We start from the raw sequence: 18,299 nt of genomic DNA, 5'->3' as shown, positions 1-18,299 counted from the left end.
TGGCTACACTCATGGGCGTGGCTACAGACTCCTCGTGGGCGTGGCTATAGAATCCCCAGGGGAGTGGCTACACTCATGGGCGTGGCTACAGACTCCTCAGGGGCATGGCTATAGAATCCCCAGTGGAGTGGCTACATTCATGGGTGTGGCTACAGACTCCTCAGGGTGTGGCTATAGAATCCCCAGGGGAGTGGCTACAGTCTCATCAGGGGTGTGGCTATAGAATCCCCAGGGGAGTGGCTACAGACTCAGGGGCGTGGCTACAGACTTCTCAGGGGCGTAGCTACAGACTCTCCTGAGGGGTTGGGACTATGGACCCTCCACAGCTGCAGACTGCTCTTGGGCTGCGATTGCGAACCCTCCTTGGGTGTGTGGGGCTGGTCACAACCGCCCCCACCCCAACATTTGCCCATTTGCGTCTCCCAGCAAGCCATGGTTTGCCCCCGTTCCCAACCTGGTGGTTCGCTTTCCACCGAGCTAAAGAGAAAGGGGGGAGGAGGGGAGGCGGAGATTGCAGGCGGCCTTCAAATCGTGGAAGATGCATTAGGAAGAGGACGGCGGAGAGAGGGAGAAGCATCGCTGGCGAAGCCCGGGGAAAATGGAGGCCATGAATATTTGATGGAAGAGACTGTTTAGAGGAGGCGGAGGCGGAAAAGGAGACGGGTTTTTCCCCCTTTAATTATTATTTCCAGGCAAGCCTGCTCGAGGCATTTTAGTGGCGTTGCTGAGATCCTTTCCCACCTCACCGAGCGTATTTATGAATGAAAGCCGCTGTTTCTGCTACAGCCGAGGGCTGACATCATTGTTTCTGCCTCTGTTTCCCCACCACCACCACCCAAAAAACCCACAACCACCCACAGATGGCAATTCCTCAAGGTCTGAGCCTGCAGGGCCTACTCAGGAGTAAGCTGTGGATCTACCCCTGAGTAAGCACGCTTATAGGGTTGGGTGACGTTAATTCTCCGTTGCAAGATCACATCTGGATGATTGGGGGGGCGGGAGTTGCTAGCCTGTAGTCAGAACCACGTTGAAGGAAAGGAAAAGACGTGCCTAGCCTCTGCGGGGAATTTTTTCCTTATCCTCTGGCTCCCTGCAGCAAGCTGCAACGGTGGAAATCTCATGATCACATCAGAGCAAAGAGGGTCTATCAGTTCGAGGTGGGTGATGCTTGGGATGAAAAAAAAGGCGCACAGTTACATCCCTGTAGAGCCTACATTTTGAGGAGTTTAAAAGTCCCTCCGGCTGGTCCAATATCTATCAGTGGCAAGTCAAGGCAGGCTTGGTGGCATGGGAGACAGGGATAAGTGGACCCATACAGTGGTCCCTTGGTTCTCAAACGCCTTGGTACTCCAACAACTTGGAACCCAAACACTGCAAACCCAGAAGTCGGTGTTCCGGTTTGCGAACCTTTTTCGGAAGCCGAACGTGCTCCATTTTGAGTGTTACGCTTTCGATTTGAGTGTTACGCTGAGGTCTGTCTGTCTTTGCTATTTGTTTTGCATTTTTGTTTTTGTGGCTCTTTTTCGTTTTGTTTTTGTGACTGTGTGGAACTGATGGATTGATTGTGTGACTGCAGTACATAGAATCATAGAATCCTAGAGTTGGAAGAGACCACAAGGGCCATCCAGTCCAACCCCCTGCCGAGCAGGAAACACCATCAAAGCATTCTGGACATATGCCTGTCAAGCCTCTGCTTAAAGACCTCCAAAGGAGGAGACTCCACCACACTCCTTGGCAGCAAATTCCACTGCCGAACAGCTCTTACTGTCAGGAAGTTCTTCCTAATGTTTAGGTGGAATCTTCTTTCTTGTAGTTTGAATCCATTGCTCCGTGTCTGCTTCTCTGGAGCAGCAGAAAACAACCTTTCTCCCTCCTCTATATGACATCCTTTGATATATTTGAACATGGCTATCATATCACCCCTTAACCTTCTCTTCTCCAGGCATTGTTTATTCCTTTCGGTTTTTTTGGTCTCGTTAGATAGTAAAATCATGTTAAACTGCTGTTTTAGGGGTTGTTTTTAAAAGTCTGGAACGGATTAATCCGTTGCTTTCTACGGGAAAGTGCACCTTGGTTTTGGAGCGCTTTGGTTTTGGAACGGGCTTCCGGGACGGAGTAAGTCTGAGAACCAAGACGCCACTGTAGATCCCTCTGTGCAGAGGGTCTGGGCAAAAAAGAACAACTAACATGAAGGAGGTCCGCAGATTTGGGAGACGAAATTGTTTAGGTGCTTCCGCACATGGCCTACGTGGTCTCAGGCCCAGGGAATTACGGAGGATTCCCACAATCACCACACTGAAAAATTCAGAGAACTGCGGCCTTTCAAACTAGGGGTGGGTTTCCATTCACATTCCCGCCCTTCCTGAAACCACTAGATAGGTTTGCCTTTGAATGTGGCCTGGATCCAGATTGTCCCCCACCCATAACTGGAGGGGACATTGCAGGAGAGGGCCAAATATGTTCTGGGGTGCTTGATTCGAGAACTGTTTTTGCAGAATGAAGGAGGCCCTGCAGTCTCCGTACAGAACTCGCACCCAGGACTTCCCTTCTGAGAATAAACTGGTTTATATTGGGCAAACTAGGACCAGCTCCCCTTGGCATCATGCCTGTGCGAGATAATCTGTTGTGCAAGAGTGAGGAGGCAGAGGGGGGCCAGCGTTTTAAAAATGCGGCGTTTAGCGATGATATAATGAGAAACTGGTGCAGGCAGGCCGGCAAACAAACATTATTGTTCCGCATTAGGGGTGTGGAGAGAGACAAAAGGTCGCTAGACCTTTCCCTACGATCCTGGAATAAAAAGGAAAAACGCCCCACATCAGCAAATAGGGGGGGGAAATATTTTGCTCGTCAGCTGAGTGGAATGGTCTGTGTGTGTGTGTGAGAGAGAGAGAGATCAACAAACATTGTCAGGCGACTGGATTTCCAATTTATTTACAAAGCACCGAGCCCCCCACAAGGTTGTGGGGTGGTGGCAACTTTGTGAGCAGAATACAGACCCTCAAAAGGTCCCCATTTTCTAGGGACAGTCCCAGACTCACAAAAGCCGTCCCAGAATGTCCCGCTTTTCCTTAGGGTGCCCCTATTTTCACGGGAGAAACGTTGGAGGGGATGGAATAGGACATCCCTATTTTCACGGGAGAAACGTTGGAGGGGATGGAAAAGGACGTCCCTCTTTTTAGGGGAGAAATGTTGGAGGGGGTGGAATAGGACGTCCCTATTTTCAGGGGAGAAATGTTGGAGGGGATGGAATAGGACGTCCCTCTTTTCAGGGGAGAAATGTTGGAGGGGATGGAATGGAATAGGACGTCCCTATTTTCACGGGAGAAACGTTGGAGGGGATGGAATAGGACGTCCCTATTTTCACGGGAGAAACGTTGGAGGGGGTGGAATAGGACGTCCCTATTTTCACGGGAGACATGTTGGAGGGGATGGAATAGGACGTCCCTCTTTTCAGGGGAGAAACGTTGGAGGGGATGGAATGGAATAGGACGTCCCTATTTTCACGGGAGAAACGTTGGAGGGGATGGAATAGGACGTCCCTATTTTCATGGGAGAAATGTTGGAGGGGATGGAATAGGACGTCCCTCTTTTCAGGGGAGAAACGTTGGAGGGGATGGAATGGAATAGGATGTCCCTATTTTCACGGGAGAAACGTTGGAGGGGATGGAATAGGACGTCCCTATTTTCATGGGAGAAATGTTGGAGGGGATGGAATAGGACGAACCTATTTTCGTGGGAGAAACATTGGAGGGGATGGAATAGGACGTCCCTATTTTTGTGGGAGAAACGTTGGAGGGGATGGAATAGGACGTCCCTATTTTCACGGGAGAAACATTGGAGGGGATGGAATAGGACGTCCCTATTTTCACGGGAGAAATGTTGGAGGGGATGGAATAGGACGTCCCTATTTTCACGGGAGAAATGTTGGAGGGCGTGTAATGGAATAGGACGTCCCTATTTTCATGGGAGAAATGTTGGAGGGGATGGAATAGGACGTCCCTATTTTCAGGGGAGAAATGTTGGAGGGGATGGAATAGGACGTCCCTATTTTCACGGGAGAAACGTTGGAGGGGATGGAATAGGACGTCCCTATTTTCATGGGAGAAATGTTGGAGGGGATGGAATAGGACGTCCCTATTTTCGTGGGAGAAACGTTGGAGGGGATGGAATAGGACGTCCCTATTTTCACGGGAGAAACATTGGAGGGGATGGAATAGGACGTCCCTATTTTCGTGGGAGAAACGTTGGAGGGGATGGAATAGGACGTCCCTCTTTTCACGGGAGAAACGTTGGAGGCTCTGCAGAATAGGGCCCCTTCCGCACCTGCTCTGGAGTACGCCGTGCTTGAGCAGAAGCCGCTTCCTTTGGGAGAAAGGGATGGTCTGATTCTGCAGTCCTCCCGACTTCAGTTCAGTCTGGCCGGAACCACAGGTTACCTTCTTCCAACGGTTTGAGACATTTCTGCCCTCGGGATCCCCGCTCTAAGAAGAGGCATTCCCCTTTCTCAAGAGGCATCCCCCACACTGCGAAGTCTTAGATTTGGATAGAGAGTCTGCGATGAATCTGCGGAAAAGTTGGAGGGCTGGAGCTCACCAGAGTCTGGAGGGCACAAGAGGGGCAGCGTTGGGGAGTTTCTGCGTAGAATCACAGAACCGCACGTGTCAAGAAAGGAGATTCCAACTAAACACAAAAGAAAGGAACTTCCTGACATTAAGAGCTGTTGGGAGATTTTCAAGCAGAGGTTAGACAGCCACCTGTCAGAGATGCTTCGGATGAGATTCCTGCATTGCAGGGGGTGGACTAGATGACAGCCGGGGGTCCCTGGTTCCTGGGTTGCTGTCAAACCAGGGGCTAGGGTTGCCGTATTTTTTTAAAAAAAAAAAGGTGAAAAGTTGTTGAGCTTTTTATTGTATTTTGCAAAATCTCAAGAAGTAATGAAGTTTTTGAGGTTCGATGGCCACCTGTAAATAATAGTAATAATAATTGTTGTTGTTTAGTCGTTTAGTCGTGTCCGCCTCTTCGTGACCCCATGGACCATAGCACGCCAGGCACTCCTGTCTTCCACTGCCTCCCGCAGTTTGGTCAAACTCATGTTCGTAGCTTCGAGAACACTGTCCAACCATCTTGTCCTCAGTAATAATAATAGTAATAATAATTATTTATTACTTATACCTCATCCATCTGGCCATGCCTCCCTTGTCACTCTGGGTGGCTTCCAACAGAATATTAAAAAAACACACAATAAACATCAAACATTAAAAGCTTCCCTAAACAGGGCCTAAACAGGAGGGACGCGGGTGGCACTGTGGTCTAAACCACTGAGCCTAGGGCTTGCCGATCAGAAGGTTGGCGGTTCGAATCCCCGCGACGGAGCGAGCTCCTGTTGTTCGGTCCCAACTCCTGCCAACCTAGCAGTTCGAAAGCACATCAAAGTGCATGTAAGTAAAGGTAAAGGGACCCCTGACCATTAGTTCCAGTTGTGACCGACTCTGGGGTTGCGGTGCTCATCTCGCGTTATTGGCCGAGGGAGCCGGCGTTTGTCTGCAGACAGTTTTCTGGGTCGTGTGGCCAGCAGGACTAAACCGCTTCTGGCGAAACCAGAGCAGCACATGGAAACGCCGTTTACCTTCCCGCCGGAGTGGTCCCTATTTATCTACTTGCACTTTGACGTGCTTTCAAACTGCTAGGTTGGCAGGAGCTGGGACTGAACAACAGTACCGCTCCAGCTGGCTTAGTCATGCTGGGCACATGATCCAGAAGCTGTACGCCAGCTCCCTTGGCCAATAAAGCAAGATGAGCGCTGCAACCACAGAGTTGTCCGAAACTGGATCTAACAGTCAGGGGTCCCTTACCTTTACCTTTAAACAGGGCTGCTTCCAGGTGTTTTCTAAAAGTCAGGCAGTTGTTTATCTCTTTGACATCTGGTGGGAGGGCATTCCACAGGGCGGGCGCCACCACCAAGAAGGCCCTCTGCCTGGTTCCCTGTAACCTCTCTTCTCGCAGGGAGGGAACCGCCAGAAGGCCCTCAGAGCTCGACCTCAGTGTCGGGGCTGAGCAATGGGGGTGGATACACTCCAGGGATACTGATTTGCCAAAGTGGCGGATAGATGCTGGGTCCCCCTATAGAACCCCTTTGGTCCAGAGCTCTCCCCAACTGCCCTGTGTCCTGTGTTCAAGTCTCCTCCCATCCCTTTTCCAGGTGCATTTAGACACCAGCTGCCTCTTTGCCTCCTCTCCGTAGCGTTTCATCTGTTTCATCTCTGGCTGGGAAGCGAGTCACACCAGGCCTGAGATGTGCCTACGAACACAACACACACACACACACACACACACACACACACACACACACACACACAAACACTTATCCTGTTAGTCACACTTGGCACCTCGAGCCCTTGTTCCTGCATGAGCGACGCAGAACAAAATTGCCAATGGTTTCTCTTTTTTAAAAACAACAACAACCACACACACACACACACACACACACACACACACACACACACACCAAGCCAGCCTTTCTCCATCAAAGTTTCCCTCTTCCCCCCACGCCCGGGAAAATATATATATCTGCAATTGTTTTTCTGCTGAACCTTGGGCTGGATGAGATCATAGGGAGGGATTGTGGCTGCAAAGATTAGGCTCCTCTTGAAATGATCACCCAGGGAGATCCACATTTCTGCTCCCTTTTTCAGCAGGTGGTTTCTCCCCCCGCAAAAAAAAGCTGGAGGGGTAGATAAATCTTCTCTGCCTCGGGTTCAAGGCTTTGCACAGATGGAGGAAGATAAGGGTTCTTTTGTTTTGGGCAGCGCTCAGCGCATGGTAACCAAGCAGGGAAAACGAGACGAAATAGAGGATTTCCGGAAGATATCCGGCGCTGGGGGGATTCTGGGGCAGGTGGGACAATGGTCACCTCCATCCACCTGCAAAGGGAAGGGCCCTTTTGTCCCTGGGATAAGTGAGATCGTTGTGCGCAGGGGGAGATGGAGGAGACCTTTGTTCCCAGAGAGAAATGGGGAAGAGAGCCCTTTGTCTCCCCGGGGATATACAGTGGTCCCTTGGTTCTCAAACTTAATCCATTTCGGAAGTCCGTTCCAAAACCAAAGCGTTCCAAACCAAGGCATGCTTTCCCATAGAAAGGAATGCAAAACGGATTAATCCATTCCAGACTTTTAAGAACAACCCCTAAAACAGCAATTGAACGTGAATTTTGCTGTCTAACGAGACCATTGATCCATAAAACGAAAGCAATAATCAACATGCTGTACCATAAAATAAATAAGAAAGTATTGCAGATGATAAAAAATAAAATTATTTTTCCCCTTACGTGCACTGATGATGGTCATTGTTTGGATGGGGGGCTTTTATCCATTTCCGCAGTCACACAACCAATCAATCAGTAGCTGAACTGGGTTCCACACAGTCACAAAAACAAATGAACCGAAAAAGCCTCAAGAACCAAAACGCAAAATAAAGAGCCAAAACAAAAGCGCCAAACTTATTCCGTTCCTGAAGTCTGTTTGACTTCTGAGATGTTTGGAAACCGAGGCGCAGCTTCTGAATGGTGCAGGCGCCCTGGAAACAATAGCCGACAACCGCATTGGATGTTCGGCTTCCAAAAAACGTTCAAAAACTGGAACACTCACTTCCGGCTTTTCGGCGTTCGCATGAGGTGGCCAAAGTCTTGGAGCCTCAGCTTCACGATCTGTCCTTCCAGTGAGCACTCAGGGCTGATTTCCTTCAGAATGGAGAGGTTTGATCTTCTTGCAGTCCATGGGACTCTCAAGAGTCTCCTCCAGCACCATAATTCAAAAGCATCAATTCTTCGACGATCAGCCTTCTTTATGGTCCAGCTCTCACTTCCATACATCACTACTGGAAAAACCATCGCTTTAACTATACGGACCTTTGTCTGCAAGGTGATGTCTCTGCTTTTTAAGATGCTGCCTAGGTTTGTCATTGCTTTTCTCCCAAGAAGCAGGCGTCTTTTAATTTCGTGACTGCTGTCACCATCTGCAGTGATCAAGGAGCCCAAGAAAGTAAAATCTCTCACTGCCTCCATTTCTTCCCCTTCTATTTGCCAGGAGGTGTTGGGACCAGTGGCCATGATCTTGGTTTTTTTGATGTTGAGCTTCAGACCATATTTTGCGCTCTCCTCTTTCACCCTCATTAAGAGGTTCTTCAATTCCTCCTCGCTTTCTGCCATCATGGTTGTGTCATCTGCATATCTGAGGTTGTTGATATTTCTTCCGGCAATCTTAATTCCGGCTTGGGATTCATCTAGTCCAGCCTTTCGCATGATGAATTCTGCATATAAGTTAAATAAGCAGGGAGACAATATACAACCTTGTCATACTGAGATTTTTTGTTGTTCACCGCTACCAGGAATATATATATTTTGAAGTATACTTGTCACCACGCTTGGACAGTCCATTCTGTGGAATAACCGCTAACTGACATCGTCAGACACAGTATATTCCGAAATATATATATTCCTGGTAGCGGTGAACAACAAAAAAACTCAAGTATTACGCATCCATTTGGAAGTACTTTTGAACCAATTTATATGTCATATGGATACCCAATATGAACTACAACATATGACTGAATACATTGAACTGATGTTGGATTGAATCACGAGTGATATGATGTTTATGGTTGTGTTATTTAAATTATTCTGCGTCATACGTTTATAAATTAGTGATTGAAGTCATTCTGCGTTATATGTTTACAAATTAGTGTTTGATTACAGCAGCCGGTTACGCTCGTTGTATAATTGTGCTGCGGACAAGGCTTTGAGGTCTGAATATGCCCTTACAAGTGGTCTCAATGATCATTTCTCACCTCGAGAGGCTGTGCGGCATAGTGGTTGGAGCACCCTGCCAGGATTCTAGGGCAGCAAAGAGACCTGCCGGGAAGTGTGCGCGAGAGACGCCGCTTGTTCCAGACGCTGCTCCCTCCTCCTCCTCCTCCTCCTCCTCCTCCTCCTCCTCCTCCTCCTCCTCCTCCTCCTCCTCTCCGCTTTGCCCCTCTGGGTATATTTATTTGTGAGATAAGTCTCCTCTTAAGGCCACTTCTTTCCCTGCCTCCGGCTCCCCCGGAGCATCTTCGGTGCTGGGCTAATCTCTGTTGCCACGGCAACGACATCCTCAGCACCCTCCTCCCGGCTCCCTGAGCATTATAAATTACGGCTAAGTGGCTTCCTTGAGGAGAGGGAGAAGGGGCTGGGCGGCTTCTGCCCTGGTGGGGGTGGGAAGGCGAGAGAGAGAGAGAGAGAGAGAGAGAGCGCATTTGACATGCCCAAATCCAGGCCCTGACAGGAGTGGCTGTTTCCTCTGGATATCAACCACGGGAAGAAGATCTGAAAAGGATGGGTGTGTTTTTGTCTCAGCAGCGGCGACTGGTGGGCATGGGGCAGTGGGCAGAGCCCACATCAGTCGGTGTGTCAGAATTTGAACCCAAGACCAAAGTGTACCGGAAGAAGCAAAGATCACCCGTGTCGAAGCAATGATTCTTCAACATCAACTTGGACCGCTCATGTTGTGCGGATGCCTGATGACCGTCTTCCAAAGCAACTACTCTATTCGAACTTAAGAATGGAATGGTATTCCGTTCTGGTCAGACCTCACCTGGAATACTGTGTCCAGTTCTGGGCACCACAGTTCAAGAAGGATACTGACAAGCTGGAACGTGTCCAGAAGAGGGCAACCAAAATGGTCAAAGGCCTGGAAACGATGCCTTATGAGGAACGACTTAGGGAGCTGGGTATGTTTAGCCTGGAGAAGAGAAGGTTAAGGGGTGATATGATAGCCATGTTCAAATATATAATAGGATGTCATATAGAGGAGGGAGAGAGGTTGTTTTCTGCTGCTCCAGAGAAGCGGACACGGAGCAATGGATTCAAGCTACAAGAAAGAAGATTCCACCTAAACATTAGGAAGAACTTCCTGACAGTAAGAGCTGTTCGGCAGTGGAATTTGCTACCAAGGAGTGTGGTAGAGTCTCCTTCTTTGGAGGTCTTTAAGCAGAGGCTTGACAGCCATCTGTCAGAAATACTTTGATGGTGTTTCCTGCTTGGCAGGGGGTTGGACTTGATGGCCCTTGTGGTCTCTTCCAACTTTATGATTCTATGATTCTAAGTGTAATGCTGGTGGTCAACAAAAGAGGTTCAAAGACTGTCTCAAGGCAAATCTTTAAAAACGTAGTATAAACATGGACAGTTGGGAACACACTGGCCTGCGAGCGCTCCAGTTGGAGAACAGCCTTTCCCAAAGGTGCCAAGGGCTTTGAAGGGAGAAACGCGCTAAGAGGAAGGCACGCTTGGCAAATCCACACCATGATCAACTCCCGCCTGGAAACCAATGTCCCCACTGTGGAGCGACGTGGGGATCGCCAAAGATAGCAGGCAAGAACTCGGCCCGCACAATGCCACTGGCTAAAGGAGGGAACCACACAAGCTAACCAAACGAATTTCCATAGGGACAAAGGCCAGGTTCTGCACTTAGGCAGGAAGAACCAGATGCACAAATATAGGATGGGGCAAATGGGCGGGGTAAAAATAATGAAATGATTATGATGACGGAATACAGGCACCCCCAAACTCAGACCTCCAGCTGTTTTGGGACTACAACTCCCATCATCCCTAGCTAACAGGACCAGTGGTCAGGGGTGATGGGAGCTGTAGTCCCAAAACATCTGGAGGGCCGAGTTTGGGGATGCCTGGAATAGAAGATTCCACCTAAACATTAGGAAGAACTTCCTGACAGTAAGAGCTGTTCGGCAGTGGAATTTGCTGCCAAGGAGTGTGGTGGAGTCTCCTTCTTTGGAGGTCTTTAAGCAGAGGATTGACAGGCATATGTCAAGAATGCTTTGATGGTGTTTCCTGCTTGGCAGGGGGTTGGACTGGATGGCCCTTGTGGTCTCTTCCAACTCTACAATTCTATGATTCTATGACACCCCTATTTTCATCTGTATGATTTTGGCGTAGTTCACTTTCTTTCAAATCGACCCAATTGAGAGTATCTGTGTGCAAAAATACAATCCCTTTTTCTCTCTAGCAATCTCCCTACCCGGTTAATTAACATCTTACTAACGATGTAAGCGGCTCCCTCCCAGGGCTCCCTCTCCCCCCCCTCTCTCTCTGTGCTTTTTTGGCTAAAAAGACTGCGGCCTTTGAACTGGAAAAAGTTTTTCCCGCCTTCATTTTAAGGGCGCAGGAGGAGGTTATTTTTTGACCAGTTGGTGACCTTCTCGGCGCAGAAGGCTCTCGCCGCCATTCGCACGCAGGACAATGTAGGAAGAGGCGAACAACACACGGGGAGGAAGTATCTGCTTTTAGCTACAAAAATGTGGAAAATAGGGACAACAAGCGAGGGAAGGGGGGGTCAGATGTGGGAAGGAAGAGGCCGTTTGATGTCTGCCTGCTGTGTCCGGTTCATTGTATTACAGCCCCCACCCACAATAGAAATAAAAAAACCCTCCCCGAGTCTTCCTTGGCCCCCACCCATGATGTTGGGGCTTTGTGCGGCGGAGAAAAGAAAGAAAAAGCAGCTTTATTTCAGTAATAAAAACATGAGAATCTGCTGGATCAGGGCAACAGCCAGTTCCAGATTTACGTATAAGCTAAACAAGCTCTAGCTTAGGGCCCCACTCTCTTGGGGGCCCGGGAAAATATAAATGGGAGGGGGACTGAATGTACATTTCCAAAATATAAGATAAAAAACAAAATAAAACCTACGTACAGCAACCGTGTTTTGTGTTGTGTCGGCTCCTAGGATGTAAGTCCTGGGCCCCGCCTGCTAGCCTGCTCCCCAAAATATCACTGGTTTGCTCCTTTCTATATATAGGGTGCCTACGTTCTGCTCTTTATAATTATTAGTAGCTTGCATCGTATATTTACACCTCTTATTATTTCATGTTATAGCAAGTTTCTAGAGACTAGATGGTGAGTCTTTGTCAATGGTGTTTCCGAATGAACTTTTGCTATTGCCAAATGCCAATGTGTTTGCATTATTCAGTTTGTCATGAATCAAAAATCATTTTAAGTTACAGCTTCGTAATTATTTCACTATTAATATACCTCTTCTTAATTGTATTCCAGCTGAACAATGACTTTGATAAAATCCATATTTTGTTATGTGTGAATGGCTTTAGATACCTAATAGGTCCTTAAATGACCATATAGCATACAGATGAAACTCGGAAAATATCGCCGAAAAGTGCATTTATTTCAATAATGCAACTTATTATTTTTTATTTTTATTTTAATTTTTAAAAATGGTTTCTTTTTGAAATTCCACAGTAATCAAACAAATAGTTACAATAGAAAAATAAACAAAAATAAACATCACTATTACATTTCATTAATTACATTCCATTTATAAATGACCTGCCTAATGACAAATAATGACAATTACAACAAATAAAGGCTTGGCGTATCTTGCTTTGCATGTCATGCATCTATCTCATATATTGGGTTCACCTTTTAAGTTGCGTTACTGAAATAAATGCACTTTTCGACGATATTCTAATTTTCCGAGTTTCACCTGCATCTTCAACACACAAAAACAGCGGCAATTTGTTGTTGACAAAGGACAGCTGGACATAGAAAGGGCCCCATGACCTTCAGGAGCTGAGGGCCGCATCAAACCTCAATCTGGCCCTGCCCTGGAAAACAGGGACGCTTTGAGGGTCTTTCGACTGCATGTAGGAGGGATAATGCAGAGAAATGGGTCACTATAGAAAGTAAATTTGGCGTTGTCGGTTGCCCTGCGATACAACAAGTTGGGGACTGCAACCTTGTATCAAGGCAGTTCAGCTTCCTTTCCCAGCAAACCTAGAGCTTGGCGTTCCATAAAAGCGTCGACACTCTCTAACCAGGAATTTTTGCAGGTGTTAAAAGGAGGCTGCCATTCTGCGTTTTAAAGGCTTCTCGGTTTGATATGCCAAGGTGTTGCGATGATTGTTGGGTGCGTGTGTGCGTGTGCCGACGAGCTCGAAATCAAATCGAAAGCCACTTCCAGTCAGTTGCTATTTTGGGACGGGATTTGATCACACATTGGCACATTCTGGTGCCCTGGTTGCTTCCCGCTAGAAACAGGTTTTTTTGCAGGAAGGAAAGGGACGAGAAGGGCGGGGCGAAGGACCGAGGGATGCGGCACGGCAAACCCGTCGGAACGGAAGCTCGATAAAAGAGGCGGCGTGGCCGGACCTCCGTGCAAACTTTCCTGGGGGAATCCTTGATAAACGTGCTGCTTGGAAGTGGCCAAACCAGTATGGCGGCCATATTTTAAAAAGTGAAAATCCGGGCGTAAAATCGAAATTATTCTGCCCCTGTTGCAAATCAGGTTTTATTGTCAAAATTTCCACACTTCCAGCCTTTTGCAAGGAGCAAATTGAACAAGCGGTTACCCCGGATTCAGCTGGAAACGCAGCTTTGCAAACAGCTGGATTTTATTCCGTTCTCTTTATCCATGTTGTACACGATCCCTTCCCTTGCAAATTTTTTCACTCTGCAACAACCCAGAGAGGCGGAGAGGCTGCCGTTGGCTCAAGGTGGCCGATATCGATGTCTATACGGCATCTATGCGTTCCTTGAAGTCTGAGTTCCTGCATCTTCTTAAGTCTTCCTATTTTCTTTCTTCTAGGATCATCGACACAAGTATAATTCAGCAGGAGAGACTCCAGGCCATAGCGGTAAGTTTTGCATCCTAATAAAGGACCATCGTCATCATTTATTATTTATACCCCGCCCATCTGGCTGGGTTTCCCCAGCCACTCTGGGTGGCTCCCGACAGAATATTAAAAACACGATAAAACATCACACATTAAAAAGCTTCCCTGAACAGGTGTCTTCTAAAAGTCAGGTAGTTGTTTATTTCCTCAACATCTGATGGGAGGGCGCCACCACCGAGAAGGCCCTCTGCCTGGTTCCCTGCAACCTCACTTCTCGCAGGGAGGGAACCGCCAGAAGGCCCTCAGAGCTGGACCTCAGTGTCCGGGTTGAACGATGGGGGTGGAGATGCTCCTTCAGGGATACTGGGCCGTTTAGGGCTTTCAAGGTCAGCACCAACACTTTGAATTGTGCTCAGAAACATCCTGGGAGCCAATGTAGGTCTTTCAGGACCAGTGTTATGTGGTCTCGGCGGCCGCTCCCAGTCCCCAGTCTAGCTGCCACATTCTGGATTAGTTGCAGTTTCCGGGTCGCCTTCAAAGGTAGCCCCACATAGAGCGCATGGCAGTAGTCCAAGCGGGAGATAACCAGAGCATGCACCACTCTGGCCAGACAGTCTGTGGGCAGGGAGGGTCTCATCCTGCGTCCCAGATGGAGCTGATAAACAGCTGCCCTGGACACAGAATGACCATCCAAGCAGCAAAATGCAGCTACCGCAGTAAAAAGAAAAGTTGTAGATAGTTATTTAACCTTTGCATCGTGCTTTCAAGTGTCCCTTGCGGTTATCATCCCAAACTGGGGGACTTTTGCCTTCCTGATACTCCTGAACAGTGAGCAGTTCTGGTCACCTTGCCTCAAAACGGATACCAAGAAGTTGGGAAAGGTTCAGAAAAGGGCCACCGGAATGATCGAGGGGCTGGAGAGACTACAAATAAAGGTTACAAGTCGTTGGGGATTTTTCTAGTTTAGAGATAAGGCGAGGACGAGGCGGTGTGATATAAGCTCATAAAATAATTCGTGGCTTGAAGGAAGCAGAGAGACAAAAGTTTTCCTCCCTCTTAGAACTTATGGGAATCCGGTGAAGGTGAATATTGGTAGTGCCTGAGAATGTTCATATTAGTCATGGCAATAACATACAAAAGTGCATTAGTTTGGAGGGAAAACACTTGCAAAACTGTCTGTTAGATGTTGTTGTTGTTTAGTCGTTTAGTCGTGTCCGACTCTTCGTGACCCCATGGACCCATGGACCATGTTAGATGGAACTGCATTTTTTTAAAAAAAGGCTTACGTTATTATTATTTATTGAATTTATGCACCACCCTATACCCAGAAGTCTCAGAGCGGTTCACAGAAAAGATCACAATATATAAAAACAAAATAAAAACAATAACCCAATAACACACACACACCCAAAAAAGAGCCACGTTTTAAAAGGGTATAGGTTGTCGATGAGGTCAACCAAAGGCCTGGTTAAAAAGGAACGTTTTTGCCTGGCGCCTAAAGGTGTATAATGAAGGCGCCAGGCGAACCTCCCTGGGGAGAGCATTCCCACAGATGGGGAGCCACTGCAGAGAAGGCCCTGCTCTCGTGTTGCCCCCCCCCGGACCTCTCGACGAGGCAGCACATGAAGGAGGGCCTCAGAAGATGATCTAATGGTCTGGGTAGGTTCATATGGAAAGAGGTGGTCCTTGAGGTATTGCGGTTCTGAGCCATTTAAGGCTTTATAGGTCAAAACCTATGAATTGGGCCCGAATCCTAGAGTTGGAAGAGACCACAAGGGCCATCCAGTCCAACCCCCTGCCAAGCAGGAAACACCATCAAAGCATTCTTGACATATGGCTGTCAAGCCTCCGCTTAAAGACCTCCAAAGAAGGAGACTCCACTACACTTCTTGGCAGCAAATTCCACTGCCGAACAGCTCTTACTGTCAGGAAGTTCTTCCTAATGTTTAGGTGGAATCTTCTTTCTTGTAGCTTGAATCCATTGCTCCGTGTCCGCTTCTCTGGAGCAGCAGAAAACAACCTTTCTCCCTCCTCTATATGACATCCTTTTATATATTTGAACATGGCTATCATATCACCCCTTAACCTTCTCTTCTCCAGGCTAAACATGCCCAGCTCCCTAAGGGTTGCTGGGAAGAAGGGTTGTAATCCTTCCACCTTGGGACACGGAACCAATCAACATTTTAAAAGACTGCAGGATACAAGGATTGAAAAAAAAGGCTTAATTAGAGCTGGGCAAAGTGAGATCACACCACTGAACTGGTGCAACTCACCTGGTATAAATCTGATAAGCATTTGAATCAGAAACTCCAGGAAGGATAAGTTTCTAAAGCCAGGTAAACTGGCCAGGCACTTAGGAAAACAAAGACACTTTGGGGAAAGTGATAAATATAAGTTGCTGACAAGTGCTCCAAAGACAGGGTAAATTATATACATAAAATAGACAGATAGTGGGTCTGTGGGGCACACAACCCCTCTGTGTCTTCCCCCTGCCCCCTCACTGAGGCTGCCACCACCCCTTTTCTAGTGCAGTTGGACCAGTGCAGTTGGACCAGGATCGGTGCAATATGTTCAAACCATCTTGCTCCGTTGAGTAACCTGGCCGCTGAATTCTGCATTGGCTGAAGTATCCGAACCATCTCCAGAGGCAGCCCCACGTAGAACGCATTGCAGCAATCTAACCTTGAGGTTGCCAGAGCATAGACGACAGGAGTTAGGCTCTCCCTAGGCAGATAGGGAAATTTGCACAAAACTACTGAGAAACTTTTGTAAGGACTTTTTAAAAATAAATTGCAAATTGATGTGGAAATGAGAAGAACTCAATTTAATACTGGCAGGATGAGAGAGAGAGAGAGAGAGAGAGAGAGAGAGAGAGAGAGAGAGAGAGAGAGAGAGAGAGAGAGAGAGAGAGAGAGAGAGAGACTGAAATTGGCAGTTTCCTAGTTCCTGGTTACTCAGAATACAGGGAGCCAGCCCTGTTGCTGAAGTGTGCACTGATAGGACATGCCAAAACAGAGATCTCAGGCTTGTGTCGAGATTCCTTGGGTGCTATTGTTCCCATTCCTATTATTATTCTTTTAAATTATTACCTGCGCTTCACCCAAAGGTCCCTGGGCAGGTTGCGGCCATTTAAAATACATTCAGAACCGTTTGGAAACTTGCAAAACGAAACACAATCGCTAAATATAAGCCGGGTCTGTGTTAAAGTGGAACGTCTTCAGCATTCGCCTGAAACTGTACCCCCCTCTGTGGGGAGTTTGCAGGTTAGAGCCTGCCACCGGGAACACCCTCTCCTGCCATCCGGAAGGTCGAGCGCGCCAGAATCGACTCTTTTTCACATTTATTTTGGCACGTAGGTGAAGCACCACACTCTGAGAACTGCCACGCAGTCACTTCAAGACCGCAGGCCCTCCAAGTGCCCCTATTTTCCAGTCCCAGATTTACAGAAGCCGTCCCGGTTTCTGATTTGAACCCAAAACATCCCAGTTTTCCTTAGGGCACCCCTATCTTCGCGGGAAAAACATTGGAGGGGATGGAATAGGATGTCCCTATTTTCACCGGAGAAACGTTGGAGGGGATGGAATAGGATGTCCCTATTTTCAGGACCCAGGTGGCTCTGTGGGTTAAACCACTGAGCCTAGGGCTTGCTGATCAGAAGGTCAGTGGTTCGAATCCCCGCGACGGGGTGAGCTCCTGTTGCTCTGTCCCAGCTCCTGCCAACCTAGCAGTTCGAAAGCACGTCAAAGTGCAAGTAGATAAATAGGAACTGCTACAGCGGGAAGGTAAATGGCGTTTCCATGTGCTGCTCTGGTTTGCCAGAAGTGGCTTTGTCATGCTGGCCACATGACCTGGAAGCTATACGCCGGCTCCCTCGGCCAATAATGAGAGATGAGTGCGCAACCCCAGAGTCGGTCACGACTGGACCTAATGGTCAGGGGTCCCTTTACCTTTACCTTTATTTTCAGGAGAGAAACATTGGAGGGGGTGGAATAGGATGTCCCTATTTTCATTGGAGAAATGTTGGAGGGGATGGAATAGGACGCCCCTATTTTCACGGGAGAAATGTTGGAGGGGATGGAATAGGACGTCCCTATTTTCACGGGAGAAACGTTGGAGGGGATGGAATAGGACGTCCCTATTTTCACGGGAGAAACGTTGGAGGGGATAGAATAGGACGTCCCTATTTTCATGGGAGAAACGTTGGAGGGGGTGGAATAGGACGTCCCTATTTTCACGGGAGAAATGTTGGAGGGGATGGAATAGGACGTCCCTATTTTCACGGGAGAAACGTTGGAGGGGATGGAATAGGACATCCCTATTTTCATGAGTGAAATGTTGGAGGGGATGGAATAGGACGCCCCTATTTTCACAGGAGAAATGTTGGGAGGGGGTGGAATAGGACGTCCCTATTTTCACGGGAGAAATGTTGGAGGGGATGGAATAGGATGCCCCTATTTTCACAGGAGAAATGTTGGGAGGGGGTGGAATAGGACGTCCCTATTTTCACGGGAGAAACCTTGGAGGGGATGGAATAGGACGCCCCTATTTTCACGGGAGAAATGTTGGGAGGGGGTGGAATAGGACGTCCCTATTTTCACGGGAGAAACCTTGGAGGGGATGGAATAGGA

The 18,299-nt window shown here is 48.0% G+C and overlaps 1 protein-coding gene across 4 annotated transcripts in view; it reads left to right on the top strand.

The window, feature by feature from the left end:
• The window catches only part of PALM (paralemmin), a 63,681-nt gene that overhangs the window by 9,782 nt on the left and 35,600 nt on the right, over positions 1 to 18,299 (top strand). For all 4 annotated transcript variants that reach the window (XM_088673096.1, XM_035119796.3, XM_035119797.3 and 1 more), the window contains exon 2: positions 13,644 to 13,692. In XM_088673096.1, the coding sequence (XP_088529222.1) occupies positions 13,644 to 13,692 (49 nt within the window). The remainder of the gene's footprint in view (positions 1 to 13,643; positions 13,693 to 18,299) is intronic.

This window comes from Zootoca vivipara, chromosome 6 (genome assembly GCF_965207765.1).
Source record: "Zootoca vivipara chromosome 6, rZooViv2.hap1.1, whole genome shotgun sequence".
Classification (NCBI taxonomy): domain Eukaryota; kingdom Metazoa; phylum Chordata; class Lepidosauria; order Squamata; family Lacertidae; genus Zootoca; species Zootoca vivipara.
This window is presented reverse-complemented; position numbering and strand designations above follow the sequence as displayed.